Below are 20,922 nucleotides of genomic sequence, written 5' to 3'. Positions count from 1 at the left end.
AGGGATTATAGCTCCCAGCTGGCTTGGGAAGCCTTGGGATCCCCCAAGGAGGAGTTACGAGCATTTGGCAGAAGGTAGGGAAGTGCGGGTCGAGCTGCTTGCTCTACTGCCACAGCTATCCAGCTTCAGGTGTCAGAAAATAAGTGAATGAATAAATATTAATATGACCACAATGCCACACCTGGCCACTAAAGAGCCAATTGTTTAATGTCTTTAATATATCAATAAGAGATTATATACACACACAAAAAATTCACCCTTAAATTGAAAATGGAAGTCTCCATTTTGAGCTTTTATTCATTATTACAATTCCAATATGCTGTGGTAGATAGCGCTAGTGTCGTTGTGGAGCTAACTGAGCTTTAGCCTGAAGCTATTTAGAAAAAAAATAAAATACGTAAACCCTGCTCATGCTCTTTGTTTCACAGGAGCATCATCACCAAAATGGAATCAGTTCTTCCTGTAATAACAACCAACATTTTCACCAAGCATCATAAAAATCATCTCATAGCATGGATATTTTATAAACAAACAAACAACAAAAAAAAAGACAAACACATAAGCTCCCGAGCAGAGGAGAGACTCTTACAGGTTGCTCTGAGAATAACAGAGTAAATAAGAATTACAAATTAAAACCAAATACCATTTCCCCACTAAAATACAGGTCATTAAAAGTTTGCCATTACAAGAGTGCTGCTTTATTCAATTCACTGAGCACACGATTTGTTTAAAAATGCAGTGATGCTGTGTGGCGTTGATGTCCTATGTTAAGTAAACATTTACAGACGTAAACGTGTGTTCTGTGACTCTTTCCAATGATTTGACAGTGAGAAAAAGATGAAATTAGAGGACGTGAATAAAAATTGTGCACAGCTACAAACAAGGCATTCCTGTGCATCAAGGAGCCATATTGTTACATTTTTCCTGATCGAACAGTCGTGTGGCAAAGACTAGCTGCAAAAATGGAGTGCAAAACACCTGAGGATTTTTTATTTTTTAATTTCCATGGTGACATTAATTTACCCATGTGGATAAAAGTAAAGATTTTGCTTTCATCAGGTAGAAGTGGATATCTTTTTTTCTGTACTGGCAGCGTGAAGGATAACCAACCCTTCAAATGCAGAAGACTAGCGGCTTCTGTGACCCGGTCTCATTTCTTGGCTGGCTTCGTGACCATGTTGCGGGGAGGAGTCACAGGACGGCTGCCGTTGGGCTTCTTCTTCTCGGCTGGTTTTAAAATCTACAAGTGGAACAAGAAAAGTTGAAAAAGTGAAGAAGAGCATTTAAAAGCGCTATCAAACACAGCGAAAACAGAAGCCTTCCTGCAGCGGGTCTGTAATCAATTGCTGCTGTAACGGCTCCACTTTGAAGCTCAAAACAATGAAGCAGTGCTCTGATCTGCTGCTTCATTGGTTCATTGCTTTGCTGCTTTCAGAAGCAACAAGTCCACTTCTTAACTTTACACCTTAGCTTTGGACATGAAAGACTGACAGACACCTGCTCCAAATTTCTTTCATGTGTGTGATGATTATTTCCTGGAACAATCCCAAACATGTCAGCGAGTGGTGCACAACTGTATGGTATTTTACATTAGTCAAACAAAGTTGCTTTTTTGACTGATTTGGTCTATCAAAATGAACTAAAGTTTAATCAGTTTAACCTCTTGATATGTCTTTTAAATTTGGAGACTTACAAGATGATAGCATTTAGGGATACAGTGTTATGATGACACACTATCCCTTTTTTCTACTATATCCCATTTTTTAAATACCAAAGAACAACAACAAAATACTTTTCTTTCAATAACTACAGTATTTTCCAAAGTATAAGTTGCTTGGTTTTTTTTTTTTGTTAAAATTAACTAGAATAAAAGGGATGCAACTTATACTATGGGAGTGACTTGCATACCAAAAAAATAAAATAATAATAATAATGTGTTTATTATTAATAACAATAACTCTATCAGACCTTCCCAGGAATCAAAGCATGAAATAAAATAAACACCAATAATAAAACAACAAATGTCAATAATGAAAAGTACCCTATACCAATGTACAAAAAATCCAAAGATAATACAAAAACAAACAAACAAAAACAAAGTGGGACTTATACTCCAGAAAATGTGGTAAGTGCTTTCACTGGGATTGATACTGATGACACTGTAGCCATGAATACAAATTAAATAACTCAATAATAATAATAATAAAACAGTGAGAGTTATTATGGACAATAATTAGTAACATTACTATGTCACATTTGCTGGATCAGCAACATTTCACAGTTTAAACTGAAGTGTGAACGACATACAAAGAAACATCTTACCTGAAAAGAACACATGAGGGTCTCGTCCACACTCATCATAGCACCGGCATTATCAAACTCCCCACAATAGTTCGGTGCAGAGAACAAAGTCACGAGCTGCCGCTTTGCAAAAAACTCATAGCCATCCTCAACAACCTGCATGTGACAGAACAACGAAACAAGAAAATATCATCATCAACAACACACAACTGTGTACAGAGACACAATGACAAAACTCTGATCCTTTAATACTGGCCAGATACCAAACACAATCGCTTACGTTGACTATATTTTAATTATTATTCATATTTTTATCAAGTGAAGAAAAAGTTGAATAGTTGTAAACTATGAGGGATGGAAAATAACTGAGTTTATAACAATTCCTCAAAATGCAGACTAGGCACCGAAAATCAGCTCAGGAGAGCCCCCTGCTGCATGTGTGATGCTACAGCTTATACCAGTAGTTCTCAAACTTACTTTCCCTTTAGAAGTTAAAAAAAGGCATTCCTCCCAGCCATACAGAGTAATTTAACAGTAATCAAACTAAAGCAATGTTAAAAAAAAACAAAAAAACAACAACAACAACAACGATGAAACTATAATTTAGTTTGGTGAAAAAGAAAATACTGAAGCATATTTTTTTCTATTTCCTCTTTGCAAGTTGAATTTAATCTTGCTCGAATCAATCTTGCTAATTTGCCTTTTGATGGGCAACAGTATGTTTTTTTTTTTTTTGCCCTCGAGTTTTGAATTCTGTTGCACTTTTTTGTTTCACCGCTCTCACAGTTGCTTTTTGTCCTTAGGAGGGCTCTGGCCCACAGTTTGAGAACCACAGGTGGAGGTGGTTCTGCTCACCTGATGGGCACGGCAGATCAAATCCAGATCATGTTTGTGTAAGAACTTGGCCACCACCTCTGACCCAAAGGTAAACGATACACCCCGATCATTCTCTCCCCAGCCCAAAACATCCTTGTCTGGATCAGACCAGAGAAGATCACACAGCAGACCCTGGTCGGGCACATCAGTGGGACGCATGATACGTCTGATCTGCTCCATGGACTGAAGGTCAGGTGACAGTCCTAAATGAAAAAGGAACACAAACAGACACACGGACACTGGGGTCAACACGGCTGGGAAGGGACTGCCGTCAGCTGAAAACATGCAAAGACAGCACCGCTCAAGGACAAATAAAGAACGGCTGACGTCAACAACAGATCATTCTGCACATACAGTGAAAACACGGCTTCAGTGGAGTTAAAGGGACACACGCAAAAAAAAAAAAGTCAGTATTTGTAAACATTACCCTATTTTCATAAAAGGCACATACATTAACACCATGTGAGAATAAACAGGTAATAATCACAAAAGAGGGTTTTGTGTGTGTGTTTAAGACCCTTACATGTATTTTGACTTCACATTAGAAATATTATGAGGACTGCTTTCTTCCACCTGCAAAATATAGCATAGATTTGTCCCATCCTGTCTATGGCTGATGCTGAGACCCTGATCCATGCGTTTATCTCTTCTAGATTGGACTACTGCAATGTTCTATTTTCTGGTTTACCGCAGTCCAGCATTAGGGCTCTCCAACTGGCTCAAAATGCTGCAGCCAGACTTTTGACACGAAGCAGAAAGTTCGACCACATTACACCCATTTTGGCATCTCTTCACTGGCTTCCTGTCCCAGTGAGATCAGATTTTAAGGTCCTGCTACTAGTCTATAAAATTGTTCATGGACTGGCACCTCCCTACCTAGCTGACCTAATTAAACCATACGTACCGGCCCGGGCTTTGCGTTCTCAGGGTGCAGGACTACTTTCTGTGCCTAGGGTAAATAAGTAGTTTGCGGGTCATAAAGCTTTCTCTTATCGTGCCCCTGTTCTGTGGAATGAGCTTCCTGCATCAATAAAACAGTCAGATTCTGTGGAGATTTCCAAGTCCAGACTTAAGACGCACTTATTTTTCCTTTTGTATGGCTAGCATACTGGCATAGTATAGTTCTACGCTTTTTTCCTCCAATATTTATTTCATTCATTTAAAAGAAAAACAGAAAAGCAAAAAATGAATATTTACAAAACATTGAATGAAAAAGGAGCAGAGGGAAGAAAAAGTCTATTTTCTGCCCCTTTTTACAATACAATCTTTCAATTTTAAGCATCATTATTCAACATTATTTAACAGATTACATTTTTTGACTTTGTCACATACCACTGACTTATTTCATAATTTTAGCCATTATTTAAAAGATTACATTTTTAACAGGTTACATTTTAGAGTTAAAACATTTAAGACATTATTAACAGATTACATTTTAGACTTTGTCACAACCTACTGACTTATTTTATAGTTTCATACTTACTTAATACATCTAGTTTAATACGTTTTTTTAAATAATTTAAGCGATCTTGATTCTTTGATTTCTTTGTTGAGGTTGTTCCATAATTTCACACCATTCACTGCAATACTCCGTTCCTTTACTTTGGTTCTGAATCTTGGTTTTTTAAAGACTTCTATTCCTTTCAAATTATAACTACTTACTCTTTTTTCAAACATATTTTGAATGTTTATTGGTAAGATATTTTTATTAGCTTGGTGCATTGTTTGTAATATTTTCAAATCAACTAAATCATGAAATTTAAGTACCCTATACTTAATGAATAATGGATTAGATGGATCTCTAAAACGACTATTGCTAATCATTTTTAAAGCTCTTTTCTGCAGAATAAATAATGGTTGTGTATAAGTTTTACATGTTGATCCCCAGATTTCTACACAATAACTTAAATATGGGACAATCAATGAATTATACAATGTTAATAAATCAAATCAAATCAACATTTATTTATAAATTGCTTTACAGCACCGACTGGTGTCCAAAGTGCTTAACATTAAAAACACAAATTTACAAAAATAAAACACATATAAAATAAAATTTTAAAACACCACATAAAAAAAAAGAAAAAAAAAAAGAACATAAAAATAACAGAACATGTCACCTCCCCACTAAGTGTTAAAGGCCAGTTTAAATAAATAAGTCTTTAACTTAGATTTAAAAAGTGCTAGGTCAGGAATAGTACGTAACTCAAGAGGTAGCTCATTCCACAGTCTGGGGCCAGCTACCGCGAAAGCATGATCACCCCAGCGTTTATATCTTGACCTTGGAACATCTAAGTAAAGCTGGCCAGACGCCCTTAATGTCCTACTGTAGGTGCGCAAAGTTAAAATTTCAGACAAGTAGGGAGGTGCAAGGCCATAAATAGCTTTAAAAACAAACATTAAAATTTTAAAATCAATTCTAAAATGAACTGGAAGCCAGTGGAGTGAGTAAAGGATGGGCATAATATGCTCACGTCTAAAAGTGTTTGTTAAAAGACGAGCAGCAGCATTCTGCACCAATTGGAGACGTGCAAGAGACGACTGATTAATGCCCGAATAAAGTGCATTACAATAATCAAGTCTGGAGCTGATGAAAGCATGAATGGTTGTCTCAAGATCACGTCTACTGAGAAAGTGCTTTATTTTAGCCAAAAGGTGAAGTTGGAAAAAACTAGCTTTGACAACAGAATTTATCTGTTGATCGAACCTCAAACAGCTTTCAAATATCACTCCCAAGTTCTTGACAGCTGGTTTTACATAGTTAGCCAAAGCACCAAAATTTGGTGTTACCACATTTGGTATGCCAGAGCGCTCAAACACCATGATCTCAGTTTTACCATCATTCAGGTAAAGGAAGTTTTGGGACAGCCACTGCTTTACATCACGAATACAGTTAAATAATGATGACAAAGCATCACTCCCATTAGTCCTCACAGGCAGATAGATTTGCAGATCATCTGCATAACAATGAAATGACAGGTTGTGCTGGGTTAAAACTGACCCCAATGGCAGAATGTACAAAGAAAATAGAATCGGCCCAAGGACAGAACCCTGCGGCACTCCACAAGACAGATGAGCAGTTGATGAGGAGAGGTCCCCAATCATGACAGAAAAGCTCCTTTCAGCCAAATATGATCTAAACCACTTAAACGCAGTACCATGAATGCCAATAAAATGTTCTAACCGAGAGACAAGTACTGTGTGATCCACAGTATCAAAGGCTGCTGTGAGGTCCAACAGAACCAGCACAGCAGGATTCCCTGCATCCACCGACAAAGTAATGTCATTATGAACTTTTAAAAGCGCTGACTCAGTGCTGTGCCGTGATCTAAACCCAGATTGGAATTTTTCAAGGATGAGATTGTCTTCTAAAAATGATTGTAACTGTAAAAAGACCAAAAAATAAACCATAACTATTTAACGAAAATTTTACTTTATGCAAAACAGCAATGGCTTTCGCTATTTTTCCTTTTGTGTAATTTATGTGTGACTTCCATGTAAGATCTTCATCAATCATGACTCCTAGAAATTTCATTTCTTTTACCCTTTGTATGTCCATTCCATCTATTTTTAATGACATTTTTTCCCACTGTCATTAAACAATATGAAATTTGTCTTATTAAGATTTAGTGACAATCTGTTTATATCAAACCAATGTATAACTTTTTCCAACTCTGTATTTATCACTTGTACTACTTCCTGTATATCTGATCCAGAGTAAAATAATGTTGTATCATCAGCAAATAATATGCTGCCAAGTACTTTAGATACATTCACAAAGTCACTGATATACAAAATAAACAGTTTGGGTCCAAGTACCAACCCTTGTGGTACTCCATAAATAATGTTACACAATTCTGATTTAGTATTATTTATCTGAACAAACTGTTTTCTATTTTCTAAGTAGCTTTTTACCCACTGATGTGCAATACCTCTAATTCCATATTGTTGTAAGTTATGAAGCAATCTTGAGTGGTCGATAACATCAAAAGCTTTTTTCAGGTCGATAAAAACACTTACAAAATAATCCTTATTATCTATTGTTGTTGATATTTTCTCTGTTAATTCCATAATTGCCATAGCTGTCGAATGTTTTGTTCTGAATCCATACTGTGCATTATTTAAAATATGATGTTTCTCAATGAATTTGTCCAACCTTGTCACAAAAACTTTTTCCATAATTTTAGAAAACTGTGGAAGCAATGACACTGGCCTGTAATTTGAAAAATTATGTTTGTTTGTTAAATTTGTTTTTACTTTTAATTCATTTTATTAGGAACTGGAATGTGCCGCGGCCTCAACTTTACCTAAATTCTGGGTCTTTTAGTGAAGCTTAGGGCTAGTGGCCGGCGATCACCTTAGTATTTCTTGTTTTTCTTGTTTCTTAATGCTGACAAATTATACTGTATTTCTTCTCTTTCTGATGCCTGATTCTGTTTTATTCTCTCTGTTTCAGGTGCAACTCCATCCAGAGATGGATGTGGTGTCTGTTCCGGAAACCCTCCTGTCCTGTGCACCGGCAACATTTCCTGTATATTTGTTTTGTGAATTGTTTTGTAATTTGTGTCTGTAGCATGGCCCAAGCAGAGGGTCACCCCTTTGAGTCTGGTCTGCTTGAGGTTTCTTCCTCAGAGGGAGCTTTTCCTTACCACTGTTGCTCTGGGGGTTAGTAAGGTTAGACCTTACTTGTGTGAAGCGCCGTGAGGCAATTTTGTTGTGATATGGCGCTATATAAATGAAAATAAATTGAAATTATTTCATTGCAGACTGTATGAAGCAAAGATAGTTGACCAGACAAAACATGAACTATTATTATTATTACATACATTCTTTCATTTAAATTGACTACATTATCGGCAAACAAAGCATTTCAGGACTTCCTATTGGAAACCAATAGAAAACCTGATACTGTTAAAAAATGTTTTGTACTCTTCACTATCAAAGTTAAACAATAATTACTACAAAATAAGTCCTTATGGAGGTGCTATTGCTCTAAAAGCAGACACTTTTCCAGATCTCGTTCTCATAAATGTGGTGCAGTCCAGCTGACTCATTATTTATGGTTTAAAAAAGGACACAAACTCTGTATTACACTGCATGTGGGTTAACGGGAATCAGAGCTGTCTTTCACAAAGTGCTCGCCAGTTTATTCTGGCGAGTTATTGATCTGACTGGAGCAATTAAAGCACCCGACACTCTGGAAATAGCATGAAGTGTTGTTGTTGTGTCATATTGTGGCGGATGCAATGTCTGACATGAATAGCAAATCCAATCCTATAACTGGTTGCGTTTCTTACCTCCAGGCTAGTTGTGAAGCCAGAGGAGAGTTATTTTCTTTTTCTGCAGGTGAGTGCAGAGCTGCTGGAGTCAGGCAGCATTCACATGGGCCCGTCTGCATTTCAGCAGGATATGTTTGTTTTATCCCACATTCTGCCTGGTCTTCTGTGAGTATTTCCTCTGAGAGTGCATTTAATTTGGGCTTTTCTGTGTGTGTATTTTATTATCCAACTCACTCACTGTCAACTGTGCTGTTGAACATTTTATAAAATATAAACAACGTTTTCCTTTGGTATTAATCCATAGTGGCTGAGCCTGAGAGTTTAGTAAAAGTGCAGAGCAGAAAAGTGATTTCTAACCTCATAGCAGTCACGTGCCTTTTTCCAATCACTGAAATGTTTTTAAATATATTTTTTTATATATATTTTCTGTGTGTGACCTCTTTTCCAACCATAGAAAGTCCAGTAAGTCATTTAATGTTGCCAGTACGATCATATCTAATTTTGCTGTGTTGCATGAATGAGCCCAGAGCCTCAATATGTTGCCAGATGTAACTGGTTCCAGCCCAAAAAGTTGTTCAAAAACCTCCACAGTGTATACAAAACAAGCCAAATTATTAGATCTGCATTTTCTGTGTTGTAACTGTCTCGGTTACTTAGACTAGTGTATCATAAAAAGGAATGCAGTGGAAGATAAATAAATTCAGAACTGTCCAATCTGCCAACATATACAATTTGTGTACACTTGGCATTCATGGCTTTCGGTGAGCAGAGCGCCAGTGTCGCAGACTGAATGGCCCACCCGAAAATTCGGTCCGCTCCACCTTCACTGTGCATGCGTCATTAGCCGCGGTTCCCCAATTATCACCTTGTTTCTGCTTAAAACTTCACTCCAGTCAGCGTCTATCTCAGTGACAGATATCTGAAACTTTTGTACAACAATCATTTCCACATAAATTCAGCATTATTTCACCATAAAAGGCAGAGGAAGCGATCATAGCGCCACGGCTACACAAGCTGCTAGCTGATGCATTCACTGTGTGTCGGTCATTTCAAAGCATCACTGATTATCACCTCATTTCTGCTTAAATGGCCTAATTTCTGCTTAAATGGCCTCATTTCTGCTTAAAACTGACTTTAGAATGATTTAAGAGGTTTTACTTTGTCATCTGACGGTTAATAATCCCATTAATCCACTTGATTGCTTTGGGTGAAGAGAGTCTCAGAGTTCCGAAATAACGCATGCGCAGTGGAGGCAGGGCAGACCGCTCGGTCTGCGACACCAGTGCTACATCATATTTTGACAAATAGTTTAGGAAAGCGTCAAGAAATCGATGACAATGGCTGCCGTTGGTGTAGTGTTTGCTGCCTCAATCAAACAGTGTGGTACTGTCTGGTAAGAGTAGGCAGTTCTAACTAAGTAACCATGCTGTTTTGTTTTTCTTAATGATGAATGTACCGAGACGTCGCCCGGTATGGCCGAGCTGGGGACCTACCCTGGAGCCAGGCTTGGGGCTCGTACGCGAGCGGCTGGTGGTCGGGTCTTAGCCCATGGGGCCCGACAGGGCTCAGCCTGAGAGAGCGACGTGGGCCTGCCCCCCTGTGTGTTCACCACCTGCAGAGGGGGCCATGGGGGTCGGGTACAGAGAGGATTGGGTGGCAGTCGAGGGCGGGTGCCCCGGCGGCCTGGTCCGCGCTCACAGCCTCTGGCTGTTGGAATGTGGAACGTCATCTCGGTGGAGGGGGGAAGGAGCCTGAGTTTGTGAGGTACCAACTAGAGATAGTCGGGCTCACCTCCACGCACAGCTTGGGCTCTGGTACCCAACTCCTGGAGAGGGGCTGGGTGCTCCACTTCTCTGGCGTTGCCCGCGGGGAGAGGTGGCCAGCTGGGGTAGCACTGCTCATTGCTCCCCAGCTCAGTCGCCATATGTTGGAGTTCACCCCGGTGAATGAGAGGGTCGTGTCCCTATGCCTTCGGGTCGGGGACAGGTCTCTCACCGTTGTCTCGGCCTATGGGCCAAGCAGCAGTGCAGAGTACCCGACCTTCTTGGAGTCCCTGGGAGGGGTACGAGATAGTGCTCCGACTGGGGACTCCATTTTTCTCCTGGGGGACTTCAACGCACACGTGGGTGGTGACAGTGAAACCTGGAGAGGGGGTGATAGAGAAGCATGGCCTCCCCGATCTGAACCCGAGTGGTGTTCAGTTGTTGGACTTCTGTGCTAGCCACAGTTTGTCCATAAGTGCACGTGGCACCAGGACACCCTGAGCCGGAGGTTGATGATCGACTTTGTAGTCGTATCATCTGACCTTCAGCCACGTGTCTCAGACACTTGGGTGAAGAGGGGCTGAGCTGTCGACTGATCACCACCTGGTGGTGAGTTGGATCCGCTGGGAGGGGAGAAAGCCGGTCAGACCTGGCAGGCCCAAATGTATAGTAAGGGACTGCTGGGAACGACTGGCAGAACCCTCTGTCGGTGAGGTCTTCAACTCCACCTCCAGGAGAGCTTCTCCGAGATCCAGAGGGAGGTTGGAGACATGGAGTCCGAGTGGACCATGTTCTCCACCGCCATTGCCGATGCGGCCGCTCGTAGCTGTGGTCGCAAGGTCTCTGTTGCCTGTTGCGCGGCAATCCCCGAACCCGGTGGTGGACGCCGGAAGTAAGGGATGCCGTCAAGCTGAAGAAGGAGTCCTACTTGTCTTTGTTGGTAAGTGGGACCCCGGAGGCAGCTGACAGGTACCGGCAGGCCAAGCGTGCTGCAGCCTGTGCGGTCGCAGAGGCAAAAACTCGGGTCTGGGAGGAGCTCGGGGAGGCCATGGAGGAGGACTATCGGTCGGCCTCGAAGAAATTCTGGCAAACCATCTGACGCCTCAGGAGGGGGAAGCAGCTCTCCGCCAACAATGTCTATAGTGCGGGTGGGGAGCTGTTGACCCTGACTGGGAATGTTGTCGGGCGGTGGAAGGAATACTTTAAGGATCTCCTCAATCCCATCGTCACATTTTCCAAAGAGGAAGCAGAGACTGGGGACTTGGAGTCGGACTCATCCATCACCCAGGCCGAAGTCACCAAGGTGGTCAGAAAGCTCCTTGGTGGCAAGGCTCCTGGGGTAGATGAAATCTGTCCTGAGTACCTTAAGTCTCTGGATGTTGTGGGACTGTCTTGGTTGACACGCCTCTGCAACATCGTGTGGTGGTCGGGGACAGTGCCTCTGGATTGACAGACCGGGGTAGTGGTCCCTCTGTTTAAGAAGGGGGACCGGAGGGTGTGTTCCAACTACAGGGGGATCACACTCCTCAGCCTCCCCGGTAAGGTCTATTCCAGAGTACTGGAGAGGAGAATTCGACCCATAGTGGAACCTCGGATTCAGGAGGAGCAGTGTGGTTTTCGTCCTGGTCGCGGCACACTGGACCAGCTCTACATCCTCCATTGGGTGCTCGAGGGTTCATGGGAGTTCGCCCAACCAGTCCACATGTGCTTTGTGGATCTGGAGAAAGCGTTCAACCGTGTCCCTCGAGGTACCCTGTGGGGGATGCTCTGGGAGTACGGGGTCCTTTGCTAAGGTCTATCCGGTCCCTGTACGACCGCAGCAGGAGCTTGGTTCGCATTGCTGGTAGTAAGTCAAACCTGTTCCCAGTGCATGTTGGCCTCTGCCAGGGCTGCCCTTTGTCACCGGTTGTGTTCATTACCTTTATGGACAGAATTTCTAGGCGCAGCAAGAGTGTAGAGGGGGTCCGGTTTGGGAACCACAGAATCTCATCTCTGCTGTTTGCGGATGATGTGGTTCTGTTGGCTTTGTCAAATCAGGTCCTTCAGCGTGCACTGGGGTGGTTTGCAGCCGAGTGTGAAGCGGAAAAAGGTGCCTTGCCCTCTTCAGGTCGGTGGAGTGTCCTTGCCTCAAGTGGAGGAGTTTAAGTATCTTGGGGTCTTGTTCACAAGCGAGGGACGGATGGAGTGTGAGATCAACAGACGGATCGGTGCAGCGTCTGCAGTGATGCGGTCGCTGTATCGGACCGTCGTGGTGAAGAGAGAGCTGAGCGGGGGGGCAAAGCTCTCGATTTACTGATCGATTTATGTTCCGACCCTCACCTGTGGTCATGAGATTTGGCTCATGACCGAAAGAATAGGATCACAAGTACAAGCGGCCAAGATGAGTTTCCTCCGCAAGGTGGCTGGGCGCTCCCTTAGAGATAGGGTGAGGAGCTCGGTCACTCGGGAGGAGCTCGGAGTTGAGCCGCTGTTCCTCCACGTCGAAAGGAGCCAGCTGAGGTGGCTCGGGCATCTTTTCCGGATGCCCCCTGGACACCTCGCTGGAGAGGTATTCCGGGCACGTCCCATCGGGAGGAGGCCCCGGGGAAGACACAGGACACGCTGGAGAGACTACGTCTCTTAGCTGCCCTAGCACCCATGTTTGGGGTGCCAGTTGGGCGCTTGGCTGCGGTCGGGAAATGAACCCAGATCACCGGCGTCATAGTCCAACATGCAAACCATTACACCACCACCTCCCGGCAGATAAAAATGAAATGAGGCTGACTACACATAACAAAAAAATATCTTTGACTCATAATGTCTGCAATGAAATACAGTGGAAGTAAATGTAAGGATCACTATGTATGTTTTATTTTAATTTAATTCTATTTGTTTATTTATTGCCTTTTGATGATTTGTGCTTGTACATTTCTTTATTTTTGGACAAAACACTCTTGTGCCCTTAATTCTGCCATATGTACAAGACAAAGAAGGATTTATAATGCCGTTTCTCGCAGAGCCCCAGTGTAAACACATAAATGCACAACAGGATTGAAAAAGAAACATTCAAAAACACAAGTCTCAAAGTTTTTGCAGACCAGATGCACCAAAAATGTTTCCTTTTGGTGGAACATAAAATGTAACCTAACCTAACCTAACCTAACCGCCCTCATTCAGATGTACTGGCTATAGACTATTTTTAAGTAAAATATTTTCCAAATATTACAGCTATTTTCCTTAAAATAGTCTTGATGAAGCTTTTCCTCCTTTCTTCACCTAATACTGTCATTTTCTTGAAAATATTAACCCTTTTGATCCATGATGAAATGTCTATTTCACACAGTGGTCATCTAACATCACCACCTCAACATAACATAAACCCACCTCCGTGGCAGCAAAAGATCTTTTCATCAACAATGGCAGCAATGGGGAGGCAGTTAAAACAGTCTGTGAATGTTTTCCAGAGTTTTATGTTGTATCTTCTTTTACCTAAAACAGTAATACACAAAAGATATTAGTTCCATGTAACAAATTTTGATTTCTGCAGTATATGCCAAACTCACTCAAAAATGCACTTAATCCACAATGTGGACCAGAAAATCCAGAATAAGAAAGGAACACAAAAAAATGAACAGTCTTAACCACAACTACTGTACACAAAGAAACCAGAACTGGTAGTTACAAACACTTACACTCATCATAGAAACCATATATTCTGTTGATTGAAGCACACTCATGGTTTCCCCTCAGTAGGAAGAAGTTTTCAGGGTATTTAATTTTGTAGGCCAGCAGGAGACAGATGGTTTCCAGAGACTGCTTCCCTCGGTCCACATAGTCTCCCAAAAACAGGTAATTGCTCTCTGGAGGAAATCCCCCGTACTCAAAGAGCCTCAGCAAGTCGTAGTATTGCCCGTGAATGTCCCCTGCAGAAGGATTGTAAGTTAATGCATCAACGGTGTTCAAGTGAAATGTGATTGCAACACAAAAAAAGGTTCAGATGAACAGAGTATAAAGCACATTAAAAAAATGCGGTATTCCCAAGTGAAACTTTTACATACGCGGTATTTCTCGCATTCAAAGGAGTGAACAGTTTCATGTCCTTATACTGTTTGTTGTTTCCACTCTAACATCCTGTAATACGCACACAAACAGCTACAATTTTGAAAGTTTGAATTGTATGTTGTGGTCTACAGTGAAAGACTAGACTGTCCACTGCAGCTGTTGGCCCCAGTGAATGTGTACAAATGCAGAAAATATTCTTCATTATTTAGAAACAGTGGGTGTGCTGCACATATTCCAATCAAATTTGTAACTACAGATTTTAACACAGGGTTTACAAGTGAAATTCAAAGCTGTGATTATGTGCTCCACTTCAACTCAATGATAACAACTGCAATGCCTGTGACTCAGCTGTACGCCACCCAGATGACACACAGCACCGTTATACGAGAGCGTGGACAACTCCACGGCAGGATCCATGCTGTTGCTCAATCATGCTCCAAACTTGAGTAAATTAAAGTGTGTGCTCTGCGTCATTCCCCATCTTTAATATTAAGGCACCTTTAGTTGTTTTTATTTTATTTTTATTTCAGTCTTATATACAAAGTGATCCCACACAAACAATACATCGTGACTTGCAATAATTTGGAAACCCTGGTTCTGTAAAACTGCCCCTCATCGGAAATTGGCTTCTAATCATTCAGCAGACAGAAGCACCTGCCAGTTGCTAAGAGGCTAAGGTAAGCAGCTAACTGTATAATTGGTCATTTCAAAAATTTTATTCACATTTAGTGACATACACATGCATGTTTCCCTCTGCAGTAATGTTGTCTGTGCTCTGGGATACTTCTAATGATGGTTTCACCAATTTAGTGGCAACACGAAGCAGTTTACTGAGCGTGTTCCTAACTGCACCGCCCAACAACATTAATAGACTGTTGTTACATTGTGAGTGCGCATGTGCAGCAGTGCGTAAATGTCGCAGGACTAAGTGTGAATTCCCAACTCTGTTGCCAGCATGGGGGTGCAAAGCATTAAATCCATATCTGTCCAAAGCATGCCCAAGGAGCGGCTCTCCATGCCGGCTAAGGAGGACCTGATGTCCTCTATAACATGGATACTCGACAGGTCGGGCCGGCTCGGTCACATCAGCACAGTACTCAGCAGCTTAAAAATACTTTTTTTTTTTGGTGGATTGTTAATGAGATTTATTTTCATTGTGAACAGAAAGCTGATTGACAAATCGCTGTGAACACTTAAAAGAAAGTCACTTCGGCTGCTCCCTTGTTTTCATTAGGGGTCGCCACAACAGATCCATGGTGGGTCTGCATGTTGACTTGGCACAAGTTTTACACCAGATGCTCTTCCTGACGTAACTACACATAACATGGAGAATGTGGCAAGGGTGGGTTTGAACCGGGAATGTTCCACACTGAAACCAAGTGCACTAACCACCTGGCCACCACCCTGCATTACTGTGAACACTGATTGTAAATATATGAAGCACTGTGACACTAATAAAACTTTTTCAGCTTTTAAAATATATATATATATATTTTTCCGTTTTGTCAGTGGCTGGACAAAGCGGCAGCAGGACAGAAAATGCACCCGGAGCACCATATAACACCTACAGACTTCTTCAGAAACAATACATTTATTCACATACAGTTTCCACAATACGGAATTAAAGCATTTCCAAAACAAGGACATCTTATTTGGACACCAGTGTGTCTGTGATGATAGATCCAGATGAAATGAGGCAATAACAGGTCAGATTAAAAGTCTTTATTTACTCTGTGTGCGGGTCTGCCTCACATGAGGCAAACGACCATTTTTGTTCATTAAAAGGAAAAAAAAAAATACAGGATCTAATGGCTTTTTCCTGTTTCCAGGGATTTGTTTCGGATGGAAATAACAGATTTTGGCAGAAAAATTAAATTGTCTGTCAGGTTTGAGTCGAGTTTGGAGAGGAATATGAGGCTCGATCTGAAGTTTAATGGCCTCCAGATCCAAGACAGATGGCCCTCTGGTTTATGATCAATTCAGAAGTTGTCTGAGCTGCTGGGGAGCGACAACTTCAAGCCAAGTGACCCCGAGACCGAGTGTAGGGGCAAGGTCTGGTCAAGTTCACCTGCATACAGTGCGCCTTTTACTGTTTTGAAACACCCAAAAAATATTGAGTTGGTGTTTTTCTTTTTTTTTCATGATGACTGAAGCAGTACGCTTGAATGGTTTTGATGAATGAATGAAACGTGTTTTACAGCATTCTGCCATCTGCCTGAGAACACTGAAAAGTCCACTGATTTTCCAGCATTCCTTCCAAACACAGCTGTCATTTGTGCGAAGCACGTTTCAATCAAGACATTAAATATAGTTACACACAAGCTGTTTTTATTGTTGTAATATTGAATGTTGACAAAAATGTGCACACAGTGTGTACAGGATTACAGCTGACAGCCAAAATGTTCTCTATTAAATATTGTCTTATTGTTCTGATTTTCACATCTGGGACATGTTTAAGAGACTATGCCCACCTTTCTTTGGGCAAGTTACGGACATTTGTCACAGTGTTATCCATGGATTCAGACATGTCCATGTCTTTACACTGAGCCTGAAAGTCTGCATTAAACAGCGCTGCACCCCACGGCGTTCTACATGAGCAGCTTGTAGAAGCGGAAGTACACCTATTAGCCAGTTATCCCAAGGTGGTGTTTACATTCTAAATCAGTAATTGTGGTGATTATATGTAAACAGACTGTATTATTTATTGCACATGTAATAAATAATACAGTCTGTTTACATATCTAAAACATTAAGCATCTGAATAATTTATTAATCACCCTTTAAAAAAAAATCTTGATATTTTAAGGTCTTGCCGTGCTGCGAAGTTGTTCATTTTTTTTAAAGCTGCTGCTGCGTTGGTTTTTTGTTTTCTATAGCTGTTTGGAAAGTGCCAACAGAATTTCATTGCAGAAATGCAATGACAATAAACATATATTCTATTCTATTATATTAATTTTTTGTCCAAAGTGAAAATATCACCCCCAAATCTCTAAAAATAGACCTTAGGTTAAAGATGTTGGTGTTCTCCTTTAATAGATTCATCTTTAAACAACACTGAGACCATAGTAAGTTTAAATTAAAAACACACACACACACACCATTGGCGCAATCCCCCCACATCAAACTCATACAAGCATTACCTCCGTGGCTGATGAAAATCAATTTATTACTTACCACAAATCTTGAGAGGAGCTTCAAGCTCCAGAAGAATGGTTGACTGAGGAAGATCTCCCTTGACTTAAGGCATAATCCACGAATCTCATTTTCCTGTAGCTGCACATTTTTGCCCGGCTTTGCTCCTCTGACTACAACCATGAAAAAATAAATAAAGCATTAACAATAATAGGAATACACCATTAAAGAATACACCTATGATTCAAGGTGGAAACACATTTTAGCTCCACTGAAGGCAAGTGGAATAAAAGGTGAATGATTCATGTTAAGACATTTACAGATTGACTGGGCATCGTGTAGCGCTGCTATCATTCTAGGTCATCATTTATTAACTTTAAAAATTAAGAAATATAAAGTATATTATCAAATATATAGTATTTCATTTGACTGAAAAGGAAATTGGTGTGGACTCTGAATTGCAGTTCCGGTGTAAATATGAAACAAAATATAAGCACTATAAAAAGTGAAATAAAGACAATAAACACAACACAGCCCTAAAACCAATATAAAATCCTCATTGGTTTCTGTGAAAGCAACAGAGTTCCTTGAAAGGCACTATGAAATTATGAAATCTAAATTCATAGACATTTTTTAAGACATAAAGCACAGGGGACACATATTCTTGAGATTAAAGTTGGAATTCTGCCTACATTTGTGGTTTCTGCATCTCCTATCAGAGAGCAGAAGCTGAAACTTGATGTGAACAACACGGCTTGGTTCAGACACAGTTGGACTCATTTATTCAGTGTTTTCATAAGTCAGCTGGCGAAGTGGGCGATTTTTAACACCCATAATTACCATTGCAGATTTCATTATGTGAGAATGTTGAGATTTTAGCTGAACTGATTATTTCCCATACCACATGGTTCCATAACTAATGACATGTTCTACAACTGCCTTAAGGGATAATGATGTTAGTTTCCTCAACATCAATCTGTTTCAATAACCCACCATTTAAGTCACATATCAAGAAAGAAAACTCTATTTTGCATTTCAGCTTCTCATCATTAATTGAACATTATTAGATTTTTGACCATTAATCAAACCACAGTCTTCAGCAAATACTGTCCTTAACTCTGCGAAACTGTGTGACATGCCAGTCCCCATGATCTGATATTTTAAGAATAATTACAAAAACAAGTGACAGATAAACTGGCAATCGAAATAATTGCTGTTTGGCATTCTAATATTTAAATGTGCCAATAAGAGGGTATTAAAAAAAGAACAGTAATTACTGATACTGACTTAAATGAGGCTTTATATAACTGATTTTTCATCTCATCGCCCAGTCCGAACCTGTATAGGCAAGTTGAATTCCCAATCATCATCATTTTGTAAGAATACATTTACCTGAAATGTGCCAAAAGTAAGATGTGCATTAAATATTAAAAACACGGCAAAAAAAAAAAAAAAAATTATGTGAGAAGCTACACAGCCTGATCCAGTGTGGAACAGTAAGCACGAAACCACCTGGTGGCTGATCTGTTGCATACCTTTGAGTTTACATCACTACCAGCATGACTGGGAACTGATCACACTGCTGGATCAAAGAGTAAAGCAGCAGAAAAATTTGCGTTCTTCCTTAACACACAATATAATTCTTTAGAATAGCAATACTGGATGTCAAATCGACTTACTGATTCCAGCACTGAATTTATTTTGGTGTATTTAGAGTATTTTTAGGCATGTTTATTTTTAAGCGCAAGTATTAAAACTTTTTTTTAATCCATTTGCTATCTTAGTCTTTTCCTGTGTTGTTTTATCGGTTTTGTTTGGACTTTTTGTGCTATCCTCTGAGTTTTAAACGTACTATTAAATGAATGAATTTTTTTTTTTTACATGTCTTTTAAACACGTTGAATTTCAAATCAATCCAATTTGTTGTTTGGCAAAACACATACACGCTATGCCCTTATTACAGACGACGTATCTGCTTTAGTCACTTTTTAAAGTTATTTATTTATTTTAAAATTGCGCTAATCATAAAATGAATGCATGAGAGGTGTAGGGGGGATTTCAACGAGTGACATTTATTTGTAACCGTGATGCATTTACTGTGGATATCGAAACTAAAGATATTAATATTATTAATCATTATTATACAATCTTGATAATGAAGCACTGACGCTAACGCAGTTAGCATATTTCACACCATATAGACAATGGAGGGGTTGAGGATCATATTCCCATACGTTCTTACCTTCTAAGAGACGTTGGATGATACTGTCTATGTTGAGTTTGTCAACATCAGCCATTACAGCAATGGTGATTATAAAATTCTCTCCGTTAAAAGTAGGTCTTCTGAAAACTAGCCAGCTATAGCTACGCAAACATTAGCTACCTAATGTTAGCTTCTCTAATTTTCCGGCTCAGAGGAAAGACGTCGATGTTACCCTGCTTTTGACAATGAATGGCCTAATAAGCTACTCTGTCATTATTATTTTTTTTCTTAAACGTATACCCTAAATGTTGGCCTTCGGGCTATAACGAGGACAAAAATATAAAAAATAAAACGTCCGCCGCACTAGTTGGTTTTTATCGCACCTTGTCCAGATAACAATCGTTCACCGAGGCTGGTGGTGAGCTGCTGCCACCTACAGGCGTGGATGGAAAACATCAGAATCAGAATCAGAAAAGTTTTATTGTCATATGTGTGAACAAGTTCACAACATTAGGAAATTGCTGCGGTACTTGGTGCTAACATAAAAAAATAGAGCAGTAAAACAAGTAATATATAATAAAACTTTACACTATAACAATGTTACAAAATGTATGAGCTAAGATAAATAAATGGTGATAAATGGTGGTGATAGCAACAATGTAGAGTTCTAAAGGTTATTGTTGAGGAGGCTAACAGCAGAGGGGAAAAAACTGTTCTTATGGCGGGAGGTTCTGGTCCGAAGGACCGTAGCCTCCTGCCTGAGGGGAGGAGGTCAAAAAGGCTATATCCAGGGTGAGAAGGATCGGCTCTGATCCGACCCGAACGCCCCAGTGTCCTGGAGATGTACAGGTCCTGAAGAGATGGAAGGTTGCAGCCAATCACTTTCTCGGCAGAGCGTACAATGTGCTGTAGTCTCTGTATGTCCCTGGTGGTGGCTCCAGCATACCATACGGTGATGGGCGTGGTGGGGATGGACTCAATGATGGCAGTGTAAAACTGCACCATGATCCTTGCTGGCAGGTTGAATTTCTTCAACTGCCGCAGTCTTCTTGACAACAGAAGTAATGGTGGACTCCCACCTGAGGTTCTGGGTTAGAGTGATTCCCAGGAAACAGAAGGTGTCCACTATGGTGATGGGGGTGTCTGCCAGGGTAATGAAGGGGAGAGGGGCTGTCTTCTTTCTAAAATCCGCAATAATCTCCACTGTCTTCTCAATGTTCAGCACCAAGTTGTTATAGCTGCACCAGGACACCAGTCGTTGGACCTCCAGCCTATAGGCAGATTCATCCCCATCAGAGATGAGTCCAATAAGGGTGGTGTCATCTGCA

General features: G+C 40.7%; 1 protein-coding gene across 1 annotated transcript; it reads right to left on the bottom strand.

Moving 5' to 3' along the window:
• Positions 1–259: 259 nt before the first annotated feature.
• LOC117511264 (serine/threonine-protein phosphatase PP1-gamma catalytic subunit A-like) lies at positions 260–19,968 on the bottom strand. Its single transcript, XM_034171272.1, is given in 8 exon segments — positions 260–1,240; positions 2,323–2,457; positions 3,157–3,380; positions 13,583–13,687; positions 13,891–14,121; positions 17,435–17,482; positions 17,485–17,565; positions 19,634–19,968. Coding segments are annotated over 8 exon segments (969 nt in total). The 5' UTR covers positions 19,689–19,968; the 3' UTR covers positions 260–1,150.
• Positions 19,969–20,922: the final 954 nt, after the last annotated feature.

Source organism: Thalassophryne amazonica, chromosome 5 (genome assembly GCF_902500255.1).
Source record: "Thalassophryne amazonica chromosome 5, fThaAma1.1, whole genome shotgun sequence".
Taxonomy (NCBI): Eukaryota; Metazoa; Chordata; class Actinopteri; order Batrachoidiformes; family Batrachoididae; genus Thalassophryne; species Thalassophryne amazonica.
Note: the sequence above shows the minus strand (reverse complement) of the source record. Positions and strands in the feature narration are given on the sequence as shown.